Below are 22,470 nucleotides of genomic sequence, written 5' to 3' on the forward strand. Positions count from 1 at the left end.
GTTAATAATAATTTTAATTAAGTAAGTATTATTAGTTTATTTTATCCTCATCTTTAAGTGTAGTTTAGGTACACATATAACTTAAGATGAATAACAAAAGGCACAGAATAATGTATGTATTTAATAGTTGTAGTACACGGTAAATCATCTTTTTATCTCATTAGGTTAAATTATAATTAGTAAAACAAATAACAGATAACCTACCTACCTACCTATTCGACCATATTTTTGTCACTTCCTTCTCATAATATTTTTACATGTTAAATAGGTAACAACTCAAGTATCTAACTCAAACTCAAATCATTAATTCAAAGTAAGGTAGGTAAATATTTTGTACTATTGTTTTTGATGGTCAGAATTGTTAGATATTTTGTAAGATGATTTATAGTGGTGATACTTACCTAAACTTATAACTAAAGCTACGAGGGTTCCAAACGCGCCCAGGTTTGAGAAGAGCTCTACTAGGTAGGTACCTATGCGTTTCAAATGAGAAAACGGGTTTTTATTCTCAGGAGAAAACCTAAGTAGGTACCTACCTGCCGAGTACCGACTTTGTAACTTGTAGGTATATTGAGAAAAAAAAATATTATTTTTTCAATAAAATAAGCTTGAAACACACTACGAAAACTGCGCGAATATGGAGTACCAAATTAAACTAGGAAACTATTACTAGCCGAGGCCTCGCCGAGACCGGAAATATCGTTTTTTTTCATAATAGTTTTCAAGTTAATGCAACGATAAACTAACTATAAGGGGTCAAAATTGCTCAAAATTGACTCAGGGGGCATGAATCCTCTTAAAATTTTAATATTATCTACTTTCCTACTGTTATTTTTAAACTCAATAACAGTATCAAAAATTAAATGGAACAATAAAGAAATCGCGAATTTGAAAGTTTAATAACAGAATTTTAATAACAGAAAATCAAAATTAGAATTTCAAATATTATGGCGATGCTCTGACATAATATACGACACGTGTACCTACACAAGTACGCTGGAAGAGGTGTACCACAAAAAATGACAGTTATTTTTTGTGCCCAAACAAAGCGCCCAACCACCGAGCGTACCGGGAATTAAAATTAACACTGTGTCAAAATGGCCTACGTATTGACATAATGTTAACAGATCTTCCGACTTCATGCTCCTTGGACGAAGTCTTATTTATATCTCTATGTCAAGCACGCTCACATGACAGTTACTGCTGCTATCAGCTCCAAAATGGCGAAAAACAGGTTCACAATCGCCAGTCCAGCGTACCTAATTGTATTAGTAGGAGGTCATACATACTCGGCTCATACATATTTTTATCCTGAACCCCGCAGGCGCAGACGTACGCCCGCCCAGGCTTTCAGAAAGTTGCCGGATACGACGACTATTAATACAAGTCCAGCGTACTTATATTAGTAAAGATCAGTGGTTGAAACGCATAGTAGGTACAATTTACTATTTGTTTCAAAATATGTAAAGCTATCGCCATTCATTGGTATTTATAATTTTGAGATTACTGTTTCGCTCATTTTCAGAGTTCCGTACCCCACGGGTGTAGACGCCAACTTACTAAGCCCTGTCTGTCTGTCTGTCCGACCGTCCAGCCCAAGTCCGTCCGTTGAACGTTGAACTCTACCTAGTTTAAATTTTCACTGAATGTGTAAAATACATGAGTCATTGTTATATTCTTGCTTGTTTTATAAACAAATAGGTACCTAGTACCAACCTATATGCCTAGTAGGTATTGTATTAATTAAAACCATTTAAAAACACGACTGCCCTACCATATTGATTTAAAAAACTTGGGATGAAATATGGATTCTAATGATACCCCATACATTCAAATCTGTTCACGGATTTGGAAGATATGGATGGATGGAATAAATAAACTCACATACATACAGACATACATACACATCATAATATGAAGCCTAAAAAGTGAAAACATTACACAGTAGATACTCCTTTTTGCAGTCGTGGTAGTGGTGTAAACAATAAAATACAAATAAAGCGAAAAAGTAGCAAGTGGTAAAAATTTACGAAGAACTTTGCTGATGGAACTAGAAATTAAATTAAGTAAGAAATTAAGTATTTAATTTGCTTAAAGTTATAAAAAAACTTGAAATGACTTTGCCGGCCGGTACAGCCCCAAACATTTTACTTTGATTTTGCAAAATATTTTTATCAAAAATTAAAAAGTTCACACGTTTACTTGTGTTATTTTATTAAATTGAAAATTTACGTGCACCATAGATACTGAAACGCATTATAATTTTATGTACTTATATTATTATTTTAATAGCTTAATACTTAAAACACAGTTTTAATCACCTTTCCTAATAAAAATGGGACTTGATCAAGCAGGCGTCGTAACGCAAAGCAACGGCAAGCGCGCGCGTCTTTCGGTTGGACCGTACTAAAAGTAAAAAGGCAAAAACCGGTCGAAAATAAAAACCTGACAAGTCCGAGCTTTTTTGTGCGTATCAGTGTTCCGTGAAGCTTTCAAAGGTGGAAGCAACGGGCCTGCCCGCGTAATTCAAATTTAATTTGGTTTTTCGCATTTTTATCGAAATTAGCTGTAGTATTGACTAATTCTGACACATTAGTCGATACTACAGCTAATTTCTTAACCTGGACCCTTTCAAGTAAAGTTTTTTATATAAACCTGTGAGGATGATACTGCCATTGTCGCAATTGAAAATGCCATAAGCCTACGTTGCCTTATTAGTTAAAAAGATGCGAAAAACCAAATTAAATTTGAATTTCGCGGGCACGTGGTGGCGTGAGATTTACACCTTGTTCAGGCATTCAAGCTAATAGACATGGAGCTTGTGAGTAGGGTTGCCAACCGTACTATAATATATACAGTATTGTACTGTATTTCGGGTCTGCGTTATATATACTGTTTAAGAAACATATAGTACGAAAAAATACTATATTTTCAACACAAAATCTAACAAACAAAATATCTTTTATTTAAAAAAACAGAAAAGATATTTTCGGTTATTAATTATTCGAAGTGGCGAGAAGGAAGAAACAGATGTAGTGTCACATTATTAAAAAATGAACTTTTGATATACGTTAATAATTAATGTGATAAAGCATAAATGACACTTTTATTTTGTACAAAAATTGTTAAAAAATGCAAGAAGTGCAAATAAATATAGTTTTTTTTTTAAATAAATTAGTAACAAAAATATCTTCGCCTACTTTTTGCGTTTTCCATAAAATACTAGGTATATATTTTTTAAGTGTAATATATTTTTTACAGCTTAGTCTCAAAAATACTATATTTCACTGAAGAAATGTTGGCAACCCTACTTGTGAGGGCCAGACCTTCGTTATTTTATAAAAGCTGAAAGTTTCTCTTCGTACTGTCCCCAACACCGAACAACGACCAGTGACTAATGAAGTTTGGATCATGGTGGCTTTGGCAGATAACAGGTAACCAACGACGCATACAATCTTTCGTCAAAGTATGAAGTCAAATTTTTTGGTATTTTCTTCGGAATATCATTAGAAATCACGTCATGCATTGCCAGATACTTAGTATCGTGGCAATCCCCTGCCAGCGCCCAAGACAAATTAAACTTTAAGGTGTCCTGAAAAAAAAGTGCGGCGTTAATGCCGTGTGAACGGGGTCTAACGTTGTTTGTACTGCAAAAGAACGTACAAAGTTTTAACCTTGTGAACGGCCCACGCATTCAGTAAAATAGATTTTGCAAAAAAAAACGTGCTAATGTGAACGGAGTTTTAGTTTTTGAATAATGATATTGATTTTGAAATATGACAGATGAACCAGTCTCGATATGACTCCACGTGTACCGTTCTTAAGTTTTGAGTACGGAACACTAAAATCGACACAATAACCTTGAACACATGCTGTTTCGGCTCCACCGAAAACCGTCGCCCCATCACATTAAAAGAATACGAATAGTAAACGCGCACGATATAGTATAAAACTTGGCCTGGTGACGTCACCGTACGGTGCGCATCATAGGATACACAATAAATGTATCGAAAACGGTCCAGGAATTCGTTGCTGGTTGCTTGCTGTACAAGATGAGCTCACCGGGTAGGTGCGACGGCGGGATACTGCCCTTATTAAATGTTGTTTGGGCACGCAATTTTAGCCTATATTACTGGCTCGTTGGTCTACGCCCGAAATTAATTATCATTAATCTCTATAGGTAACAGTATTCTATCGTTTAGTGACTTAGCAACGTTGAGTTTTGACAAGAATTGTAGGTAGGCATGATCTTGTAGCTTTAGTTTTACGTAATTAATTATCACCACTGCATCATTGTTTGACAATCAGAAAGTGTACAATAGTAATTAGTACCTACCCAATTTGAATAATGACTTTGACTTTGATCATCAGTTTCATTCTTCATCTTTCAGTAAAAAAATAAAAATATATTTGTACTCAGATACTCAATGAGCTCTTAAAAATGATATCCCACATGCTAGAGCTAGAGTAAGAATTTTTGTTTTCTGGCTTCTTTTTCATGTATGGGGAGCCCCCTTGAAAAATAATTGAATTTCTAATTCAATACTTTGTTTTTGGACAACATTTTTTAACTCCAAGTCCAAATACCAAAATTTCATTTCTGTAACTCATTTCGTTTAAGAGTTATAGACCTGTGAAACGCGGATAGATAGACTGACGGAAGGACAGACAGACAGACAGCAGGTTATCATTAAAAGGGCTCCGTTTTTACCCTTTTTGTACGGAACCCAAAAAGTACCTATCTAGATTGATTGTTATTAATTTCAGTCGCTCATGTCTAGCTTATCCAGCTGAGGGTTCAAGGTTCAAGTCCCGGGTCGGGCCCAAAAGTTATCGGGTTTTTTTCAAGATATTATATCCTCATGAACTAAGAGCCCGCGGGAGCCAGACCTTCAATATTTTTGGATCATGGTGGCTTTGAGAGATAACAGGTAACAAAGGTATAAAAAATCTTACGTCAAAGTATAAAGTGTATTTTTTTTATATTTTATTTAGAATAGTATTAGTAATTACGGCATGCATTGCCAGACATTTTGAGTCTAGGCTGGCTGGAGGTTGCCACAATACTAAGTGTCTGGCAATGCATGCAACGTGATTTCTAATAGGTACTATTCGAAGAAAATATAAAAAAAATCACTTTATACTTTAACGCAAATTTTTTTACATCTTTTTTACCTGTTATCTCCCAAAGCCACCATGATCCAAACTTCATAGTCGCTGATCGTTCTTCGCTGTGTTGGAGACAATACGCAGAGAAACCTTTAACTTTTATAAAATAAGGAAGGTCTGGCCTTCACTGGCTCTCTTTCTATAAGTAGCAGCACAAAATTATCTTTAATCTTATTTGGTGAAGTGTTCAAGTCTCGGGTCAGGCCAAAAAGTTATCGGGGGTTTTTGCAAGAAATTCTCAGTACTAATTCAAAATAATCTTAACCGTATTTTGTAGGAGCAGCCTGAAGCCACGAAGTTGACGCTTGAAGGTTATACAATCCCATGCCTCGAAGATCATGTAAAGCCGCCCAGCGCCCGATTTCTCTCCGGTCGTGTCTAGTTGCCGTCCTATCGGAGACCTGTGCCTAATCTTTTTACAGTACTGTCGGATTGATACACGTACAGACTATTTGAAAGGCAAACAAGAAAGTAAAGACCGCTATACCTAGGCTTGCGACTCCCGTTCCTCAGGAAAGTCAGAAAGTCGTGTGTGAGAATAAGAGCTATCTTTTATAACAAAAATCTGCAATCACTTGCCTTTACAAAAGTTTAAATAAATTAAAATAAGTATGCTCCTGAAAAATGCATATTACACAATCGAAGGTTATGTTTTAAATGATAAAAGAGCGATGGATTGCATCTCGCTCCAGCAATGCGCGGGAATGCAATCACTTTTATGCATTGTAAATCAAATCTTTGAAAAGAGCAACCGCCGAGTTTTTTGCTGCGTCTTCTTAGTAGTAAAGGTAATCCGGAAAATAAAAAACTTTTTGACTTTGCCGGGATAAAAGTTGCCTATGTCAATTTCCGGGACGCAAGCTATGTCTGTACCAAATGGAATAAATCGGTTAGACGTGTGAGCTTTGAATCCCATGGGAACTATTTAATTTTCCGGGATAAAAAGTAGTCTATGTCCGTCCCCGGGATGTAAACTAACTCTGTGCCTAGTTACTTACACTCATCAAAATCGGTCAAACTGTTGGGCCGTGAAAAGCTAGCAGACAGACAGACAGACACATTTATAATACTAGCCGATGCCCGCGACTTCGCCCGCGTGGATTTAGGTTTTTCGAAATCCCGTGGGAACTCTTTGATTTTCCGGGATATAAAGTAGCCTATGTGCTAATCCAGGATATCATCTATCTCCATTCTAAATTTCAGCCAAATCCGTCCAGTAGTTTTTGCGTGAAGGAGTAACAAACATACATACACACACACACACACACACACACACACACACACACACACACACACACACACACACACACACACACAAACTTTCGCCTTTATAATATTAGTGTGATAGTGTGATTGGTATTGATTATCTCTCCTAAAAACACTTTTACGTATGGCTTCTCTCCATTGGAAGTGGCTGCCATGGGCGAATTCCCATCCGGTCAGAAGAACACTAACCTACTTATTGAAATAAATTCTTATAAACTATTTTTGACTCAAAAAGTAAACACATATTGTAAAACATCGCGCAGAAGCAACGAGCTTTGCCCGGCTCTATTTATTGGTTTACAGTTGTATGAAAACCGGTTAAGGTGGATGCGACGGGTCTGCCCGCGAAATTCTTTAATTTGGTTTTTCACAATTTGTAAACTAATACGACAAAGCAGGCACTTTAATTGCGCCAATTTTATATAAAAATCTTTATTTGAAAGGGTCCAGTTTAAGAAATTAGCTCTAATATAACCCACAAATTAGTCGATGCTAGAGCTAATTTCTTAAACTGGACCCTACACTACACCGGCCTATATACAGTAACGGATTAAGACTACTTGATGCCCTAAGCAATCCATGCCTGTGGGCCCCCTATCCGTATGTCTACTAGAATCGGTCTTTTTAAACCTTTACCGCCTAAAAACATTAGTTTTTTGTAAAAGAAGATGATGTGACGTAACGTACTTTAGAAGTGGAGTAGGTGCGACAACAATAAAAAACCGGCCCAGTGCGAGTCAGACTCGCGCACTGAGGGTTCCGTACTCGAATATTTTTTCCAACATTTTGCACGATAAATCAAAAGCTATCAACTTAAAACACGCGAATTTTCAAATTAGTCCTAGAAACTTTTTTTGGTGACGTGAGAGTGAGACGTGATGCCCAAAGGACGGTTTTTTGTGCTTCTTCTGGTGCCCCCTCAGACGTGATGCCCTAGCTAGACAATTATCCGTCACTGGCTACACTATATACTTGGCCGGTTTTTATTTGTAATAATAAAGAGACTCGACCTATCAGTATGCAAATAAAGTATAGTGCAGTACATAGTACTTACTTATTATATTTGCACGGTGTCTAATAGTCATTGTCCTTGTCTATATTCAGTTGGATCACTGTGTGTCTCCTAATTTGTCCGGATAAATTAATCTATAAAAAAGCGTGTCGTCATTTGCATGCCACTACTTACATACCTTCTGTCTAGAACCAAAGAGACAAGATGTGTTTCTACTGCCGCTATTACAAAAAATCCATACTAATATTATAAATGCGAATGTGTCTGTCTGTCTGTCTGTCTGTCTGCTACGTTTTCACGGCCCAACCGCTGAACCAATTTTGATGAAATTTGGTACAGACTTGGGATACATCCTGGCGAAGGACATAGGCTACTTTTTATCCCGGAAAACAAACAGTTCCCACGGGATTTGCAAAAACCCATCCGCTTAACCGATTTGTATGAAATTTGGTACCGAGGTAGGTTGCGTACCTGTAATTGACATAGGCAACTTTTTATCCCGGAAACTCAAACAGTTCCCACGGGATCTTTAAAGACCTAAATCCACGCGGACGAAGTCGCGGGCATCCTCTAGTAATGAATATTTCAAAATGGCCGCCATGAAAATTTAAGGTCTAGCTACTAGCTCTATTAATACTACCTACCTAATGTCTATGAGCTATCCTTGAAATTACTTTACGTGATCAAATCAGTAATGAAGAGATCCGTAGAGAACCAGAGTAACCGACAGCTCAGCGCGTGGCGAAGGCTGAAACTGAAGTGGCAATGGGCAGGACACATAGATCAAAACGGCCAAGTGCGAGTCAGACTCGTGCACCGAGGGTTCCGTACTCCGGTATTTATCCGACATTTTGCATTTTAAATCAAAAACTATTATGCTTAATAACACAATTTTTTATTAAGCCCCGACCCAAAAAGAGGGGTGTTGTAAGTTTGACGTGTGTATCTGTCTGTGGCATCGTAGGTAGCTCCTAAACTAATGAACCGATTTTAATTTAGTTTTTTTTTTGTTTGAAAGGTGGCTTGATCGAGAGTGTTCTTAGCTATAATCCAACAAAATTGGTTCAGCCGTTTGAAAGTTATCAGCTCTTTTCTAGTTACTGTACTTTACAACCTTTACTTGTCGGGGGTGTTATTTTTTAATTTACACTTGTGCTCTATGAAAATCAGCATGGCTTGGCTAACAGAAATGCTATCATCATCATCATCATCATCTCAACCCATCGTCGCCGGCGAACTACAAAGAGGGTCTCCTCACAGAATGAGAAAGACTTAAGCCATAGTCCACCGAGAAGTTGGCCTTCTTAGTGGACTTTGGCTTAATGGTACGGATTAGCAGGCTTCACAAACCATTTAGATTTCAGACAAACAAGTCAGACGGAAATGTACACAGTCGTTTAAAAAAGGATAGTCAGAAAAAAGAAACCAGCATAAATTTAATTAAAAAGAATTTATTAAATTAATAAAAAAGTTGTTATAAACTATGTCTTAATTATATAAATAATTAATAATACACATTCGTAGATATTACTTAGGTAGGTACTTTAATTAATATTATTTATACCCGGCTTCGCACGGGAGGACATTTATTTTTTCTATTTTCCGGGATAAAATATAGCCTATACGGATTCGGAAGAATCCCTCTAAGTAATGGTAAAAGAAATTTTGAAATCGGTCCAGTAGTTTTTGAGCCTATTCAATACAAACATACAAAAATACAAAGGTATCCTCTTTATAATATTAGTATAGATACACAGCGAGAGATAAAACATAGAAGCATTCTGTACCTACGCGTGGCGTACCTAGGGAACGAAAATTTTACCGTGATGTATTACGATCGGTGAAGATCTGATGAATATATTCGTAGATGGAGAACAGAACTCCTGAATGAATAAGAGTAATTTGCTCGCGACCAGTGTAAAGTAAATAGTATGTTTTTAACTAGGCATAGCAAATTTTAGTACAGTGAGGCCACTAAAAATTGGGGGGGAAAAAATAAAAAAAATATATAAAACCGATTTCAATATTCACAAACACTAAAAAGTTAAAAATTTTTTTTTTTCTACCCATGTAATTTATGTATGAAGTCAGGCGAGCTTCACACTTAGATTTCTAGTTTCTTTTATTATACTCGCCTGACTTCATACATACATTACGCGGGTAGAAACAAAAATTATCGAATGTCAGTAATGACTAGAAACGCGTTTTATATGAATGATCCTTCGCTTTTCGCTGCTTATATTACATTATTAAACATTAATAACATTTGTACTTCTTTAAACTTTTCGGAACATCTCACACTAAGTTTCTTTCTAATAAAGCTAAGCTGTATTGACGTTGCTACCCATAATGACCCAGTAGCTCCGGATGACAAGGAGGAAGTAAATGCTGAGCACTGAAACAAAATGCAATCGTTTTTATGGTTCTGTATCCGAAGGGTGCCTTGCGAAAGTTTGTGTGTATGTATGTATGTATGTGTGTATGATTGTTATTCTTTCACGCAAAAACTATTTGACGGATTTGGCTGTTTGGAATGGAGATATATCCTGGATAAACACATAGGCTGCTTTTTATCGGTGAAAATCAATGAGCAAGAAACAGTTAAAAATTATTTTGCTATAATCCGCCAACTCTTTCTTGCTAAACATGAACTTCCGCAAAGTAACGCCTGATTCTATCCAATATTTAAAATCAATGAGTTCCCACGGGATTTAAAAAAAACCTAGATCCACGCGAACGAAGTCGCGGGCATCAGCTTGTTGATAATAAATAATTGGTCATTTAATTCTTTAACCAAAAAAACCAAAGGTTTTTCTAAAACCAAAGGTTGCCTGCAGTAAGAGATTGCATTAGTAATAAGGCGACCTTTGCACCCTCTTGTATTAGTTTTTTCTGTTTCTTCTGTATCTCTATACAGATTATAGTTTATACCTAAATAATATGTTTGTGTGTGCAATAAAGAATTCAAATAAATAAATAAAATAAATGTTTTAAGAACATGCTGTATAGTAAAATTGCGTTTGTGTGAGTACTGTGAACCTGTCATATTTAAACCTCACGCCCCTCGTCTTTATTTTAGGTAGGTAGGTAATTAGTTAGGTCCCACACTGCGCTTGCTGATACGCGGTCTCCACTCCAGAACACGTCTGCCCCAGCGGCCATCAGTTCTGCGGCAACTGGCTAATTTGTTGAGCTAAAGCGCTGTGTGGGACGACCTCCGACCCGTTGGACTGATGACCTTAAGAAGATAGCGGGAAGTGGGTGGATGAGGAAGGTGGAGGATCGTGTGTGGTGGCGCGCTCGTGGGAAGGCCTAAGTCCAGCTGTGGACGCAAGTCGCAAACAGGCTGATTGATTGATTGAATTAGGTGGGTAAATAGCTACTTACATATTTGTATGAGCGTGCCGACGATGAAGCCCACGTTAGGAGGCAGCGTGGCGCATCGGACTATGTACATGATGGCGTATAGGATGATGAAGATAAGATCATATATCAAGAAGGCCTTCACATAGCTACGTCTCTCCTGAAAAAAATACAGGTTACACTTCTTTCTCGCATTTCTTCACACAAACGTTTTGCGCTGGTTATTCTATTTTTACACCCACCATAGGACCCACCGCCACCAGGCCTACGATGGAAAATACTATTGGACTTAAAATGAGATAGATATAGAGCGTACTTTGACTTTGTTTCAGTTAAAACGAGACAGAGTTATACATAACGCTGTCTCGTTTTAAGCAAAGACAAAGTGCGCTCTAACCTCTGCCGATCTCAACCTAAGGTTCTCTGAGCTAAGCCGCGGATGGAAATGGCGAAACTATGTGTCCTTGTTGACTTCTTCCTGACCTTATCCCGCACTACGTGGGGTCGGCACAACTGGATGACAGAAGAGAGTGGAAGAAGATGACATCTTCTTCCACTCTCTTCTGTCATCCATCAACTATCATCCACCCCTCTTATACGCATATCCTCTTTCACGCAATCTATCCACCTTCTCTTTGATCGTCCTTTCCTCTTTTTTCCTTCCACGTGCATATTTAAAAAGTATCCTTGTTGACCACGGAACCATAAAAAAGTAAACACATAACTGTTAAAATCATAACCCTTCCTTTTTACTTTGCTGAAGTCGGGTAAAAACCCCGTGATTAGGTACCTTGTGTATTCCAACAACCAGGAGTATAGAGAAGGTGAGTAGGACGGTGACCAGTATGAGAATGATGACGTAGACTGAGACGAGCGCCGCCACGGCACTCTCGTTGACAGGCGCGTCCGCAGTCGCCACCACAGCGCCCACCGCCACCAGAGTCACGATGGAAATTATCGCGAGGATTATGGACGCTATCTGTAAAATATATGTTACTAGAGAAAGCCCGCGGTTTCGCCTGCGTGGATTTCTGGTTTTTTAAATCCCGTAGGAACTCTTTCATTTTCCGGGATAAAAGTAGCCTATGTCCTTGTATCCCAAGTCTTTACCAAATTTCATTAAAATCGGTTCAGTGGTTGGACCGTGAAAACCTAGCAGACAGACAGACAGATACACTTTCGCATCACACTAATATTATAAAGGCGAAAGTTTGTATGTGTTTGTGTGTGTGTGTGTGTATGTGTGTGTGTGTGTATGTTTGTTACTCCTTCATGCTAAAACTACTGGACGGATTGGGCTAAAATTTAGAATGGAGATAGATTATATACTCTGGATTAGCACATGGCACTTTTTATCCCGGAAAATCAAAGAGTTCCCACGGGATTTTTAAAAAACTACATCCGCGCGAACGAAGTCGCGGGCATCAGCTAGTTTATAATAATAATTATTAAATAACACTTTCGTATAGTATGGATATCACTCCAGAACACGTCGGCCGTCGGTTCTGCGACAGACATGGTCTGCCACTTCAGCTTGCTAATCCTATGAGCTATTTCGGTCGCTTTTGTTCTTCTGCGAATTTCCTTATTCCGGATTTTAAGCGCAGTGTGAGACGACCTCCAGCCCGCTGGACCGATGACCTGAAGAAGGTGGCGTGGAGCGGTTGGATGAGGAAGGCAGAGGACCGTGTTTGATGGCGCGCTCTTGGAAAGGCCTATGCCCAGCAGTGGACGCATACAGACTGATGGAATGGAATTATCAAACCATCATCGGCCCACTACTAAGGACGGGCACAGAGTAAGGATATAAATCATATCATATGATAACAATATTACTATTAATGGCAGATTGGCAGACTTGACATACCTTTAAAAACATTATGGCGAACTTCCAGGCATGTAAGTTTCCTCACGACCGCGACGCAGCGTTTTCCTTCACCGTTAAAGCAAGTGTTCTTTATCATTTAATTGCTTAAAAAACATCTAACTCCGAAAATAAGGTGCGTGTCCAGGATCGAACCCTCGACCTTCCAAATAGAAGGCCGACATCTTAACCACTAAGCTATCATCGTATAGAGAATATAAAAAAATTACCAGCTGTAGGTAGCCGAGGATGAGGCAGCCAGTCCTCAGAGGCACGCAGAAGCAGCAATTACTAAATTCAATCATGATTGATCTGTAATATAATAAGATTTATTTGCTGATCCAACACATATTAAACACAATAAACATTTATAAAAAAAAGATTCCGACGAATTGAGAACCTCCTCCTTTTTTCGAAGTCGGTTAAAAATAGACACCAGCGAAGGATGAATTGCCCATACAAACGTAATACTAAAATAATTTGTAATTCGAGAATATCTCCACCGTATTGTACGATTATTTGAATTAAAATTGTATTTACCTAGGTTCCTGGATGTATATAATTTCAAAACCTAACCCTGTAGGCCCTAGGGTATTTGCAAAACCTAAATCCACGAGAAGTAGCGGGAACCAGTAAGTATAATAAGTAGTGCTAGGTATAGGTAGATTGGTTCCTACTGGTATAAAAAAAATATAATTAGTAGTTAGATTACCTAACTAACTATGCTACTGAGCACGTACCTATATCTGTTAGCGATTCAACCTTTGCCTAAAGTTGAATTAAAAAAAAAAAAGAAAAAGACATTAGGGAGATGGGAAAATGGCGGCAAGAAAAGCGGTTGATATTGATTCGAAGCAGAAAAGATTGTAATTTATTAATATGTTTTCAAGAAGTTAGTAGTTTAGAATTAAAGTTAAAGTTTATCATGCATTGTATAGCGATGGAATAAAGTCAGTTCTTATGAGTTGAGGATATTATTTTTATTATATTTAAATTCTAACATAATAATTATATGTAATTTGTAAAATAATTATTACTCTAATCAATACCTACATCAACATGCAATCCTAATCATTATGTATATGTACCTACCTACTTATCCAGTGCAATCATATTCTTGTAATTTTATATCATTACTAGCTGTGCCCGCGACTTCGTTCGCGTGGAATAGTGACTTTTCGCGCTTTATATAGCCACGGACGCTCAGGCGCGAGGCGCCGTGATTCTTTAAATTGACATAACTTTTTTATTTATGAACCGATTGACATGAAATAAACACTAAATCCTAAGTGAAGCTTACTACAATATATTAGTGAAAACCGTATCTAAATCGAATAAGCCGTTTCTGAGATTAGCGTGCACAAACACACAGACAAACAGACAAACAGACAAAAAAAAAATTAATTACAATTTCGGGTTCGGCATCGATATAATAACAACCCCTGCTACTTTTTTTTTATATATTTCCATTGTACAGACACCACTTTTCTACAATTTTATTATATGTATAGATAGATAGATTTTTTCTAAGCATAAGTAAGATAAATTAAGGTACTACGAAATATAAATAAGATATCTACCTATCTAAAAATAAATACATAAATAATGATGCCTAAGTACCTATAAAAAAACCGGTCAAGTGCGAGGAGGACTCGCACACAAAGGGTTCCGCACCATTCCTCAAACCAGTATACAAATATTTGCAAGTTAATAACGGACAGCGCCATCTCAATGTGATTTAGTAAATTAATTATCATTTGGTCGGGAACACAAACTTTTTTTTTGTGGTGTAATCACAAGTTCACAGATTTCGGATTTTTTTCCTTGACTTGTGTTTATAAAATCTATCTACCTGCCAAATTTCATGATTCTAGGTCAACGGGAAGTACCCTATAGGTTTTCTTGACAGACACGACAGACCGACAGACGGACAGACAGACGGAAAGACATACAGACAACAAAATATATTATACTCGTACCTAGTATAGTAAAGGAGCCCATCGCATTAGGTACCTATTATCGAAAAAAAACTCTTACCATTAAAATTAATAGAAAGTGGTTACAACCTCACTCCTCAGCAATGAGAAATACGATTCATAGAGAGAGAGAGAGAGTATCAGAGACATAAATACCTTTAAACAAAATGCTTAAAAATTTTAACACTGTTCAAAATTCAAAGATGATTTTTAATTTACTTAGTTAATTGAAAAACAGTCTTTTCCCAACCCTACCTATTACATATTATTATTAAAAAATGTGGATGGATTCAAACCTGCAACATACCCTACCTGTTGCGCCATTAGCAGTCGGATTTCATCATTATTTTTTTGTTTTACTTTTTTTAATAAAAAATTTAACGAAAACAGTAGTTAGTTAGTAATGCAGGTAGGTACTCACCTTTATTTTTCTTGTAAAAAAAACTTTAGTCCAAAATATTCACCACTACCTTTTCACTACCTCTCTTTGTAATGCATGTAATGGTATGCAAGAATTGATTTGTGTATTGATAAGTATATATTGGGTAGGTACATAATGCACTTTCGTGATGATACTAATAGCTCTATCTGTCCCTTTCCAACTAATAACTTGTGTGCTTATCTAGAAAGAGATGCATTATTGTCTGTATTCAGTTTTCTAGTGGCAACCAGGGTGACCATTTTTTTATTTTTTTATACCAAGTGAGGTATCCTATAAAAGGGCTTTAACTGTACATTCTGAAACAGGTTTTTGATTATTTTTATGTACAATAATTTTTGGTTTTTCGTGCAAAATGCCGAATCAAATATCCTCCCCTCTTATCTCCGAAGTTTACCAATCAAAAATCTAAAATAATTATGGTCAGTAGACGAATAGTTTGTTTGTTTACAGAAAAAAATAAAATTAACGCTCTATCATAGCTTTTTTATAATATCTACAAAGTTAGTTTTGCAGTTAGTCAACAAAAGTGATATTTCCTACCGGGTACTATACCACTGTCCTTCTACAGTGGAAAATTATGGTGTCCCTAGCATACAGCGAAAAGGGAAGGTACCGTATTTTTATAGCTGGACAATAATGATAACGTTATTCAGTGAAAACATCTCAAGTTGAAGTACCTTACAACTAGGGTTGCCAGATGCCCCGTATTTTACGGGTTGCCCCGTATTTCAGGGCATGATAATACCGAAACCCAATTGCGAAAATAAAATACGGGGTAAATAATGCTGCCGTATTTTTAAAATTCAGCCGGTTGGCTAAGTCAACCAGTAACGTTTTGTCCAGAAGAAATAATATTTGATTTGTGCGGCAATGCGTGGACTAATATCCGCGTAGCCGAAACTGAGTCAATATTGATACTGTGAAGGCGGAATTACAATTTAATGTAATTTTAAGTTAACATGCAAACATTTTTATACATTTGTTTTACAAAATGAAGACCTTTAGAAAGTTGTTTTTTTCTAAGTATTTAAAAAATCTAACTATAAGTATGTAAAACACTACGGGTTACCTGGGAGAGATCACTTTAGTGATAAGGTCACCCTTTGTATTTGTATAAGTGTATCATTTATTATTGTCTTTGTATTTTTGTCCAATAAAGTTGTTTAAATAAAAAAAAAACACTGTCTCCCGTAAAAAAATCTAAAACCCGTATTTTTGGTGCTGGTAACCCGTAAACCAAGAAGTGGCAGGTGGTAACCCTTCTTACAACTATCGGAACTATTAGTCGGCCTTTTAGGTATGTCCGTTTAGGTACGTCACTATTGATTAGGTATAAGTCAAGCTATTTATGAACATAAAGTGGTGATAATAAAAAAAAAGAATACCCGGCTGAGTTTGTTGTGGGCTCTTCTCAGACTTAGGCGCGTTTGGAACCCTCGTAGCTTTAGTTTTAAGTTTACGTAATTAATTATCACCACTATACACTATATATCATCTTTCAAATCTAACAAATCGGACAAACACACAATGACAATAGTACCTATTTTGAATAAATGATTTTGACTTAGACTTTGATATAACCGGACGAGATTAGAAAGCCAGCCCACTGAAGCGGAGCAAAGCAGAGATGTTAGTCATCATCATCAACATTAACAACCGTGGTAATGAAACGGTAATGAAACGTGGGAGTATAACGGAGCATATTGCGCACTCACTCACACTTACAGGCCTTATGACAGAGTTTAATGATGGACGCGAGTGTGTCGCATCTAATGTAATCGATAAATCTTTTAGCCTATTTAGGTACAAATTACAATATAAATTAATTTTCTTTTATCTCGGTAAATTATCATGCCTATATTAATAGAACATCCATACTACAAACCACATTTACTGTGCTATCGAATATCGATTTTACATAATAGTATATTAATTTATCAATTAATATTATAAATGCCAAAGTGTCTGTCTGTCTGTCTGCTAGCTTTTCACGGTCTAACAATTTAAGCGATTTTGATAAAAAGTAGCGTTAGCTTACATTCCGGGGTCGGACGCTTACTTTTTTGCCGGAAAACTTGGCCGGAAACTCGGCCGGAAAATAAAATTTCCACGGGAATTTTTAAAAACTATATCCACGCGGACAAATTATCATTTAGTCAACTATAATTATAATGCGAAAATGTGTCTGTCTGTTAGCTTTTCACGGTCTGTCTGTTTAACCGTTTTTGCTCATATTAAGTATAATGCGTATGCATTTTGTAAAATATATATTTTGAGAACGCTCTCGCCATGTTTGCTGTCATGTCAAAAATACGGTAAACGGGGGCAATCTTGTTACAATAATAGGTTAATTGTAGCCAATAAATAGTAAGAAGCGAGCATCAACCAATCAGTCGTCAGACTATAAGCAGATTTAAATGAAAAATGACGGTTTTTGTCTTGGAATTGAGAGGGATGATTCACACTAAATGATAGCTGCCAAACCCATTTGACATTGATTGTCTCTACATTGTTGCTTCACTGAGTAATATTAAAATAGTTTTTCGTAAAAACCTTCAATGGATTAAAAATAAACGTCAAATGAGCTCAGTGGCTCTCATTCATTGTTGAACACTTGAGGTAGTGAATCACCGACAGGGCGGGTTTGAAAATAATATACCTATAATTAAAAATACATTTCTTTTTCTTGTTTCGAATTTATTTAATACATTACATAATATCCTCATAAATTCATTATATATAATAGTTTAATTATTAATATATGTAATTATAATTAATAAATCATTCCATCCCCGGAGGTACGGGCTCCATAGCGTTTTGTGTGTATGATGGCGCCTGAAAATAGAAAAAATTTGAAATGATAAATTTGAATTTGGAATAGTCTTTCGTTCGTTTATAAAAGAATGCCACTTCGTCTTTTTAAAATCACTTGAGAAACCGAGGACGACTTCGCCTCGGCCGAGATGTCCATGATACCCCACTTGGTATAGTTATCTTACTTTGAAAATTGAAACATTTAAATTTTTTTTAATGATGTAACCACAAATTCACGGTTTTCAGATTTATTGTTTTAATTTTACTTTACTTGTGCTATAAGACATACCTACCTACCCATGATTCTAGGTCAACGGGAAGTACCCTATAGATTTTCTTGACAGACACGACGGACGGACAGACGGACAGACAGACTGACAATCAACAAAGTGATCCTATAAGGGTTCCGTTTTTCTTTTTGAGGTACGGAACCCTAAAAATTGACTACCACTCTGTCAGACGCTGCCATTTCAGTGAGTTTGGCATTAAGAAATCAAGTACCTGCGGGCACAGCGCGGCGAGGTGCGGCGGCAGCTGCGCGCAGGCGCGCGGCGGCAGTGCTGCCAGCACTGGCACGGCGCTGGTGCCGAGCCGCTCGCTGCACTTCACCCACCCCTCCCACGCCACTTTGTTGCTCCATACCTGGGTCCAGAACGAAGACAATAATAGTTTGAAGACAATAATAGTAGTTTGAATTTCTATAGACTTCGATACTACACAACAGGCCGCCACCGCAGGCCGCTTCTGTCTGTGACAGGCCTAAAGTAGTTAGTTCTACTACTCGGCCAAGCTAAGTTTGCACCTCACTGGAATGCGGCGCCTCTCCCACTTCCCCGCTCACCTCCCCGCGGTTGTCATGTCGTGTCAGTACGGTTCGCATACCGTACCAAAGCGTCAGTGTGACGTAATCGACGCGAGGTGCAAACTTGGCTTGGCCTAGTAGTAGAACTAACTAATTAATCAAAAAAATCTGATGGACTTTTTTTAAAGTTATACTACCCGCGAATTATTTTCTGTCGCTCGGTATACTTTAACATTGTACTATATTAATATTTATGAGCTCAGAATTTTGATATGATACAATAGCAAAAAAAAATATTGGAGTCCCCTCACTTCTTTGGATGTAACATAAGTTAGGTCGATTTATTTCGTATATAACGAAGCCTATGTCACCCGAACCATAATAACGAGACGATTAACACCTCATTCATCAAAATCGGCTCAGTAGTTTAGGCGCTACGGTGGAACACACATTAATACAAAGTCGTACATACATAGACTGCTAAAATCATAACCCTCTCTTTTAGCTTTGCCGTAGTCTGGTAAAAAAGTCGACTTTAATAATAGATTATTCAACATGTGAGTAATGCAATGTCCCAACCATAAAATACACAGTACCTCTCTCTCAATAAGCAGTTGTAGAATGTTAAGCGCCAAAGGTCCGAGGGCAGGGTACAGCGTGAGCGCTTGCAGCACGGACCGCATCATCAGCACCGGGATCTCCGTCTCCTCGGCCAGCCTCTGCAGCACGGCAGATAGCACCTACAAATAATACCAATAATATAAACACCTTGACAAGGTTCACTAAGTCAGCTGAAGTGGCAGTGTGCAGGTCATGTCTGCCGCAGAACTGATGGCCGCTGGGGCAGACGTGTTCTGGAGTGGAGACCGCGTATCAGCAAGCGCAGTGTGGGACGACCTCCGACCGACTGAGGACCTTAAGAGGATAGCGGCAAGTGGGTGGATGAGAAAGGCGGAGGATCGTTAGTGGTGGCGCGCTCTTAAGAAGGTCAATGTCCAGCAGTGGACGCAAACAGGCTGATTGATTGAAAGGCTGGCTGTTCGACTTGTGGGCGATCCCAAACTAACTGGCTCGTTGAAAGCTTCGAGCACCACAGAGAGTAAGCTCTCTATGCTTGTTTTATCACCTTATCACCTTTATAATGGGGAGTACTCTGAAGAGCTGTTTGACCTCATTCCATCCTCCTTTTTCTACAACCGCACCGCACGCCACCGCAAGCAATTTCAACCTCACCACTTGGGTGCCTGGTGCACATCGACCGCCCGTTATGCCACATCCTTTTTTCCACGCACATCCAAACTGTGGAACTGCCATTGGCGGTGTCCCCAATAGATTACAACATAGGGTTATTCAAGGGGCGGACCAACAAATTCCTAAAAGGCCGGCAACGCATTGGCGGTGCCTCTGGTGCTGCACACGTTCATGGGCGGCTGTAATCACTTAGCACCAGGTGACCCACCTGCTTGTTTGCTCGCTATTTTTTATTAAAAAAAAGTCGTTCAGTAGTTTTGATGATACTTACGTCCTGTGTATAGATGTGTTTGACGGCGAAGCACAGTGCAGTAGCCTTGATGATGTACTTGAGGTCCGCCTTGCTCGGGTCGATCAGGTGTAGAGCCACCAGCAGCTCTTCCGGTGTGACTGTGAGACAAACTCAATACTTATTATACATTATATACAAATGTTCTTTATAAATACTTGTAACTAACTAAATAAGGTACTATAAACACCTCGATAAACATGGCGGCTCCGAAACATGTGGCGGCCATTATGTTCTCGCACTAGTGCGAATATTAATATTTCCGCACGGTTTTGCTGGCAATAATTGCGGTATTATTTTTATTGATGATTTTTGGATAGTATTTTTAATACAATTGTTATTGTTATCGATAGGTATGTGGCGCAAACTAACACCTCCCGTAAGGCCTGTGAGGGCGACTGAGAGGGAAATATCATCTACACCTTTCCCACGTTTTATAGCCGCGACTGCCATAAATGTCGGCATTTACTTTAGCAAACTTCATACTTGTTTTCGACAAAACATGTAATTTTAAAACCAAACGAAAAAAATTAAAATAGTACTTACAAACTCTATCTGGAATATAAAATACGAAAAATTCTTTAAAGCAAAATAAGACTGATAAAAAATTCATAGTAAATTAAATACAAACAAGAAATACCTAATTGAAATTTACCTGGGCATTGTTCGTCAGTATTACTTTGAAGTCCCAATAGTTTGTTGAACACTTCCTTCACTACAGGTGGATTTAGTTTTATCAATTTTGGTAAGGCGGCGAATATCTGAAACGAATTTAAGAAAACAGGTCAAGTACTAGTCGAGCTCGCGCATGAAGGGTTCCGTATCATGTATACTGGCTTAGTTCAGTCAGAATAGAGTATTTGACATTTTTTTTAACTGTTCTACTGTAATCACTGATGTCTAAGGACTCTATAGGAAATGAATATTTTACCTTTAATTACAAGAAAAAACGAAAGCAAAAAATATTATCTGAATATCCTGCGAAAACGTTTTCCTGGCAATATGGCGTCTCATACGTCATCTGTTCGTAAACTTTGGTCGTTGACTAATAATAATAACACATAAATAATAGTTAACGTCATCAACCACTCGGCACATCAAACAGACGTTTACGTGACTAAAGTAGACAAAAAACCATTTTCTTTGTCGATTTTCTCTTGAACATTATCGTATTGACTGCCTAAATAGTTTTTTCCCAAAATTGATATTCAATATAGATGCCATCAATAGTTTCTATATTTTACATGCTGTCAAATAACCTATAGTGAACATTTTTAGGTGTCTTACTTACTTCCTTTTTGGAGAGTCCATTGAGTATAGGTACGAGGAATCTCACGTCCGATACGCGCGTCGCGTACAACTCACGCACCCGTGAAACCAGCTCTGGGCTTGGGGGACCTGGAATATAAGGTTTCATTTAAAATTTTCAAGTTTTTATTTTAAAAATTTCAGTAGGCAAATAACTCAATCCCATCTGTAATCTGTCGATAAGTAACCTAAATATAGCCAAGTTGTATTATCAAATATTGTATGTAATATTGTATATTTTTTGTTAATATCAACGTTGCTTAGTAGTACAAGTTTGACATTGAAAACTATTTCAAATGCAGGAACACAAACTTCACAGCAAAGATGTAAATTGTAAACTATAGTGCATACATTTTCAGAAAGGACTATTGCGAAAGGATATTTGGTCTCTGTCAATGTCAACTGTCATGTAAAAAATAGATTTAAATCCTGATTTTCAGCATGTCAGTTGTCACAGAGCAAATATGTCTCTTAAATCTGTCTCAAAATTTATGGATTGACTTAGGCCATACAATTATCGTCAGCACCATAAACATCTGTCTCATTCTGAGCGCATAACCGTGCTTAGTAGTGAGCCGGCGATGGGTTGATGACTATAACTAACCTTTTTCCGTCAGAATATGAACCAGCTTGGTCAGCAAAGTTTCTGCGCCACGCGGACATTCATCCAGTAAGGCTTCGAAAGCGGGTCGTAACAGGCCGGGTTTTGGGTCGTTGATGTCGTTAGGGTCGGAGGGGACGGGCTGGTTGAGCACGGTCCTTAACGGCCCTTCTAACTGTCTTAGCACCCAACGTTTGGCTTCTGCGTCCGCGCATCCGTAAACGCGCGCTATTTCTACGATCAATTCTACAACAAAAAATATACAAGGCTTTATAATAAAGCTTCGAACAACAATAACTCTTAAAGTATTAGA

The 22,470-nt window shown here is 37.8% G+C and overlaps 3 protein-coding genes across 7 annotated transcripts in view; all 3 read right to left on the reverse strand.

The window, feature by feature from the left end:
* LOC123872944 overlaps positions 1-2,482 on the reverse strand; it is a 17,247-nt gene extending 14,765 nt beyond the window's left edge. The window contains exon 1 of one of the 2 annotated variants that reach the window (XM_045917552.1): positions 2,322-2,482. The gene's annotated coding sequence lies outside the window, so the exon portion shown is untranslated. Of the gene's footprint in view, positions 1-983; positions 1,003-2,321 lie in introns of those variants that run through there. The other variant, XM_045917554.1, reaches the window with a different exon arrangement.
* The window catches only part of LOC123872945, a 20,662-nt gene extending 5,482 nt beyond the window's left edge, over positions 1-15,180 (reverse strand). Inside the window, exons 1-6 of one of the 3 annotated variants that reach the window (XR_006797570.1) lie at positions 15,072-15,180; positions 12,905-12,986; positions 11,601-11,789; positions 10,835-10,970; positions 9,721-9,842; positions 3,532-3,539 (exon numbers count right to left, since the gene is read on the reverse strand). Coding sequence is in view for 2 of the 3 variants with exons in the window: in XM_045917556.1 (XP_045773512.1) it covers positions 9,769-9,842; positions 10,835-10,970; positions 11,601-11,789; positions 12,905-12,979 (474 nt within the window). In the remaining variant the exon portion in view is untranslated. Of the gene's footprint in view, positions 1-1,944; positions 1,955-3,531; positions 3,540-9,100; positions 9,843-10,834; positions 10,971-11,600; positions 11,790-12,904; positions 12,987-15,071 lie in introns of those variants that run through there. The other 2 variants (XM_045917556.1, XM_045917555.1) reach the window with 2 other exon arrangements.
* The window catches only part of LOC123872942 (symplekin), a 17,032-nt gene continuing 6,758 nt past the window's right edge, over positions 12,197-22,470 (reverse strand). Inside the window, exons 7-15 of one of the 2 annotated variants that reach the window (XM_045917547.1) lie at positions 22,161-22,403; positions 21,540-21,646; positions 20,904-21,009; positions 20,795-20,827; positions 20,231-20,349; positions 19,305-19,448; positions 18,408-18,548; positions 17,861-17,927; positions 12,197-12,247 (exon numbers count right to left, since the gene is read on the reverse strand). In XM_045917547.1, coding sequence (XP_045773503.1) covers positions 17,874-17,927; positions 18,408-18,548; positions 19,305-19,448; positions 20,231-20,349; positions 20,795-20,827; positions 20,904-21,009; positions 21,540-21,646; positions 22,161-22,403 — 947 coding nt within the window. In that variant the 3' untranslated portion in view covers positions 12,197-12,247; positions 17,861-17,873. The remainder of the gene's footprint in view (positions 12,248-17,860; positions 17,928-18,407; positions 18,549-19,304; positions 19,449-20,230; positions 20,350-20,794; positions 20,828-20,903; positions 21,010-21,539; positions 21,647-22,160; positions 22,404-22,470) is intronic. The other variant, XM_045917549.1, reaches the window with a different exon arrangement.

Source organism: Maniola jurtina, chromosome 16 (assembly GCF_905333055.1).
Source record: "Maniola jurtina chromosome 16, ilManJurt1.1, whole genome shotgun sequence".
NCBI classification, from domain to species: Eukaryota; Metazoa; Arthropoda; class Insecta; order Lepidoptera; family Nymphalidae; genus Maniola; species Maniola jurtina.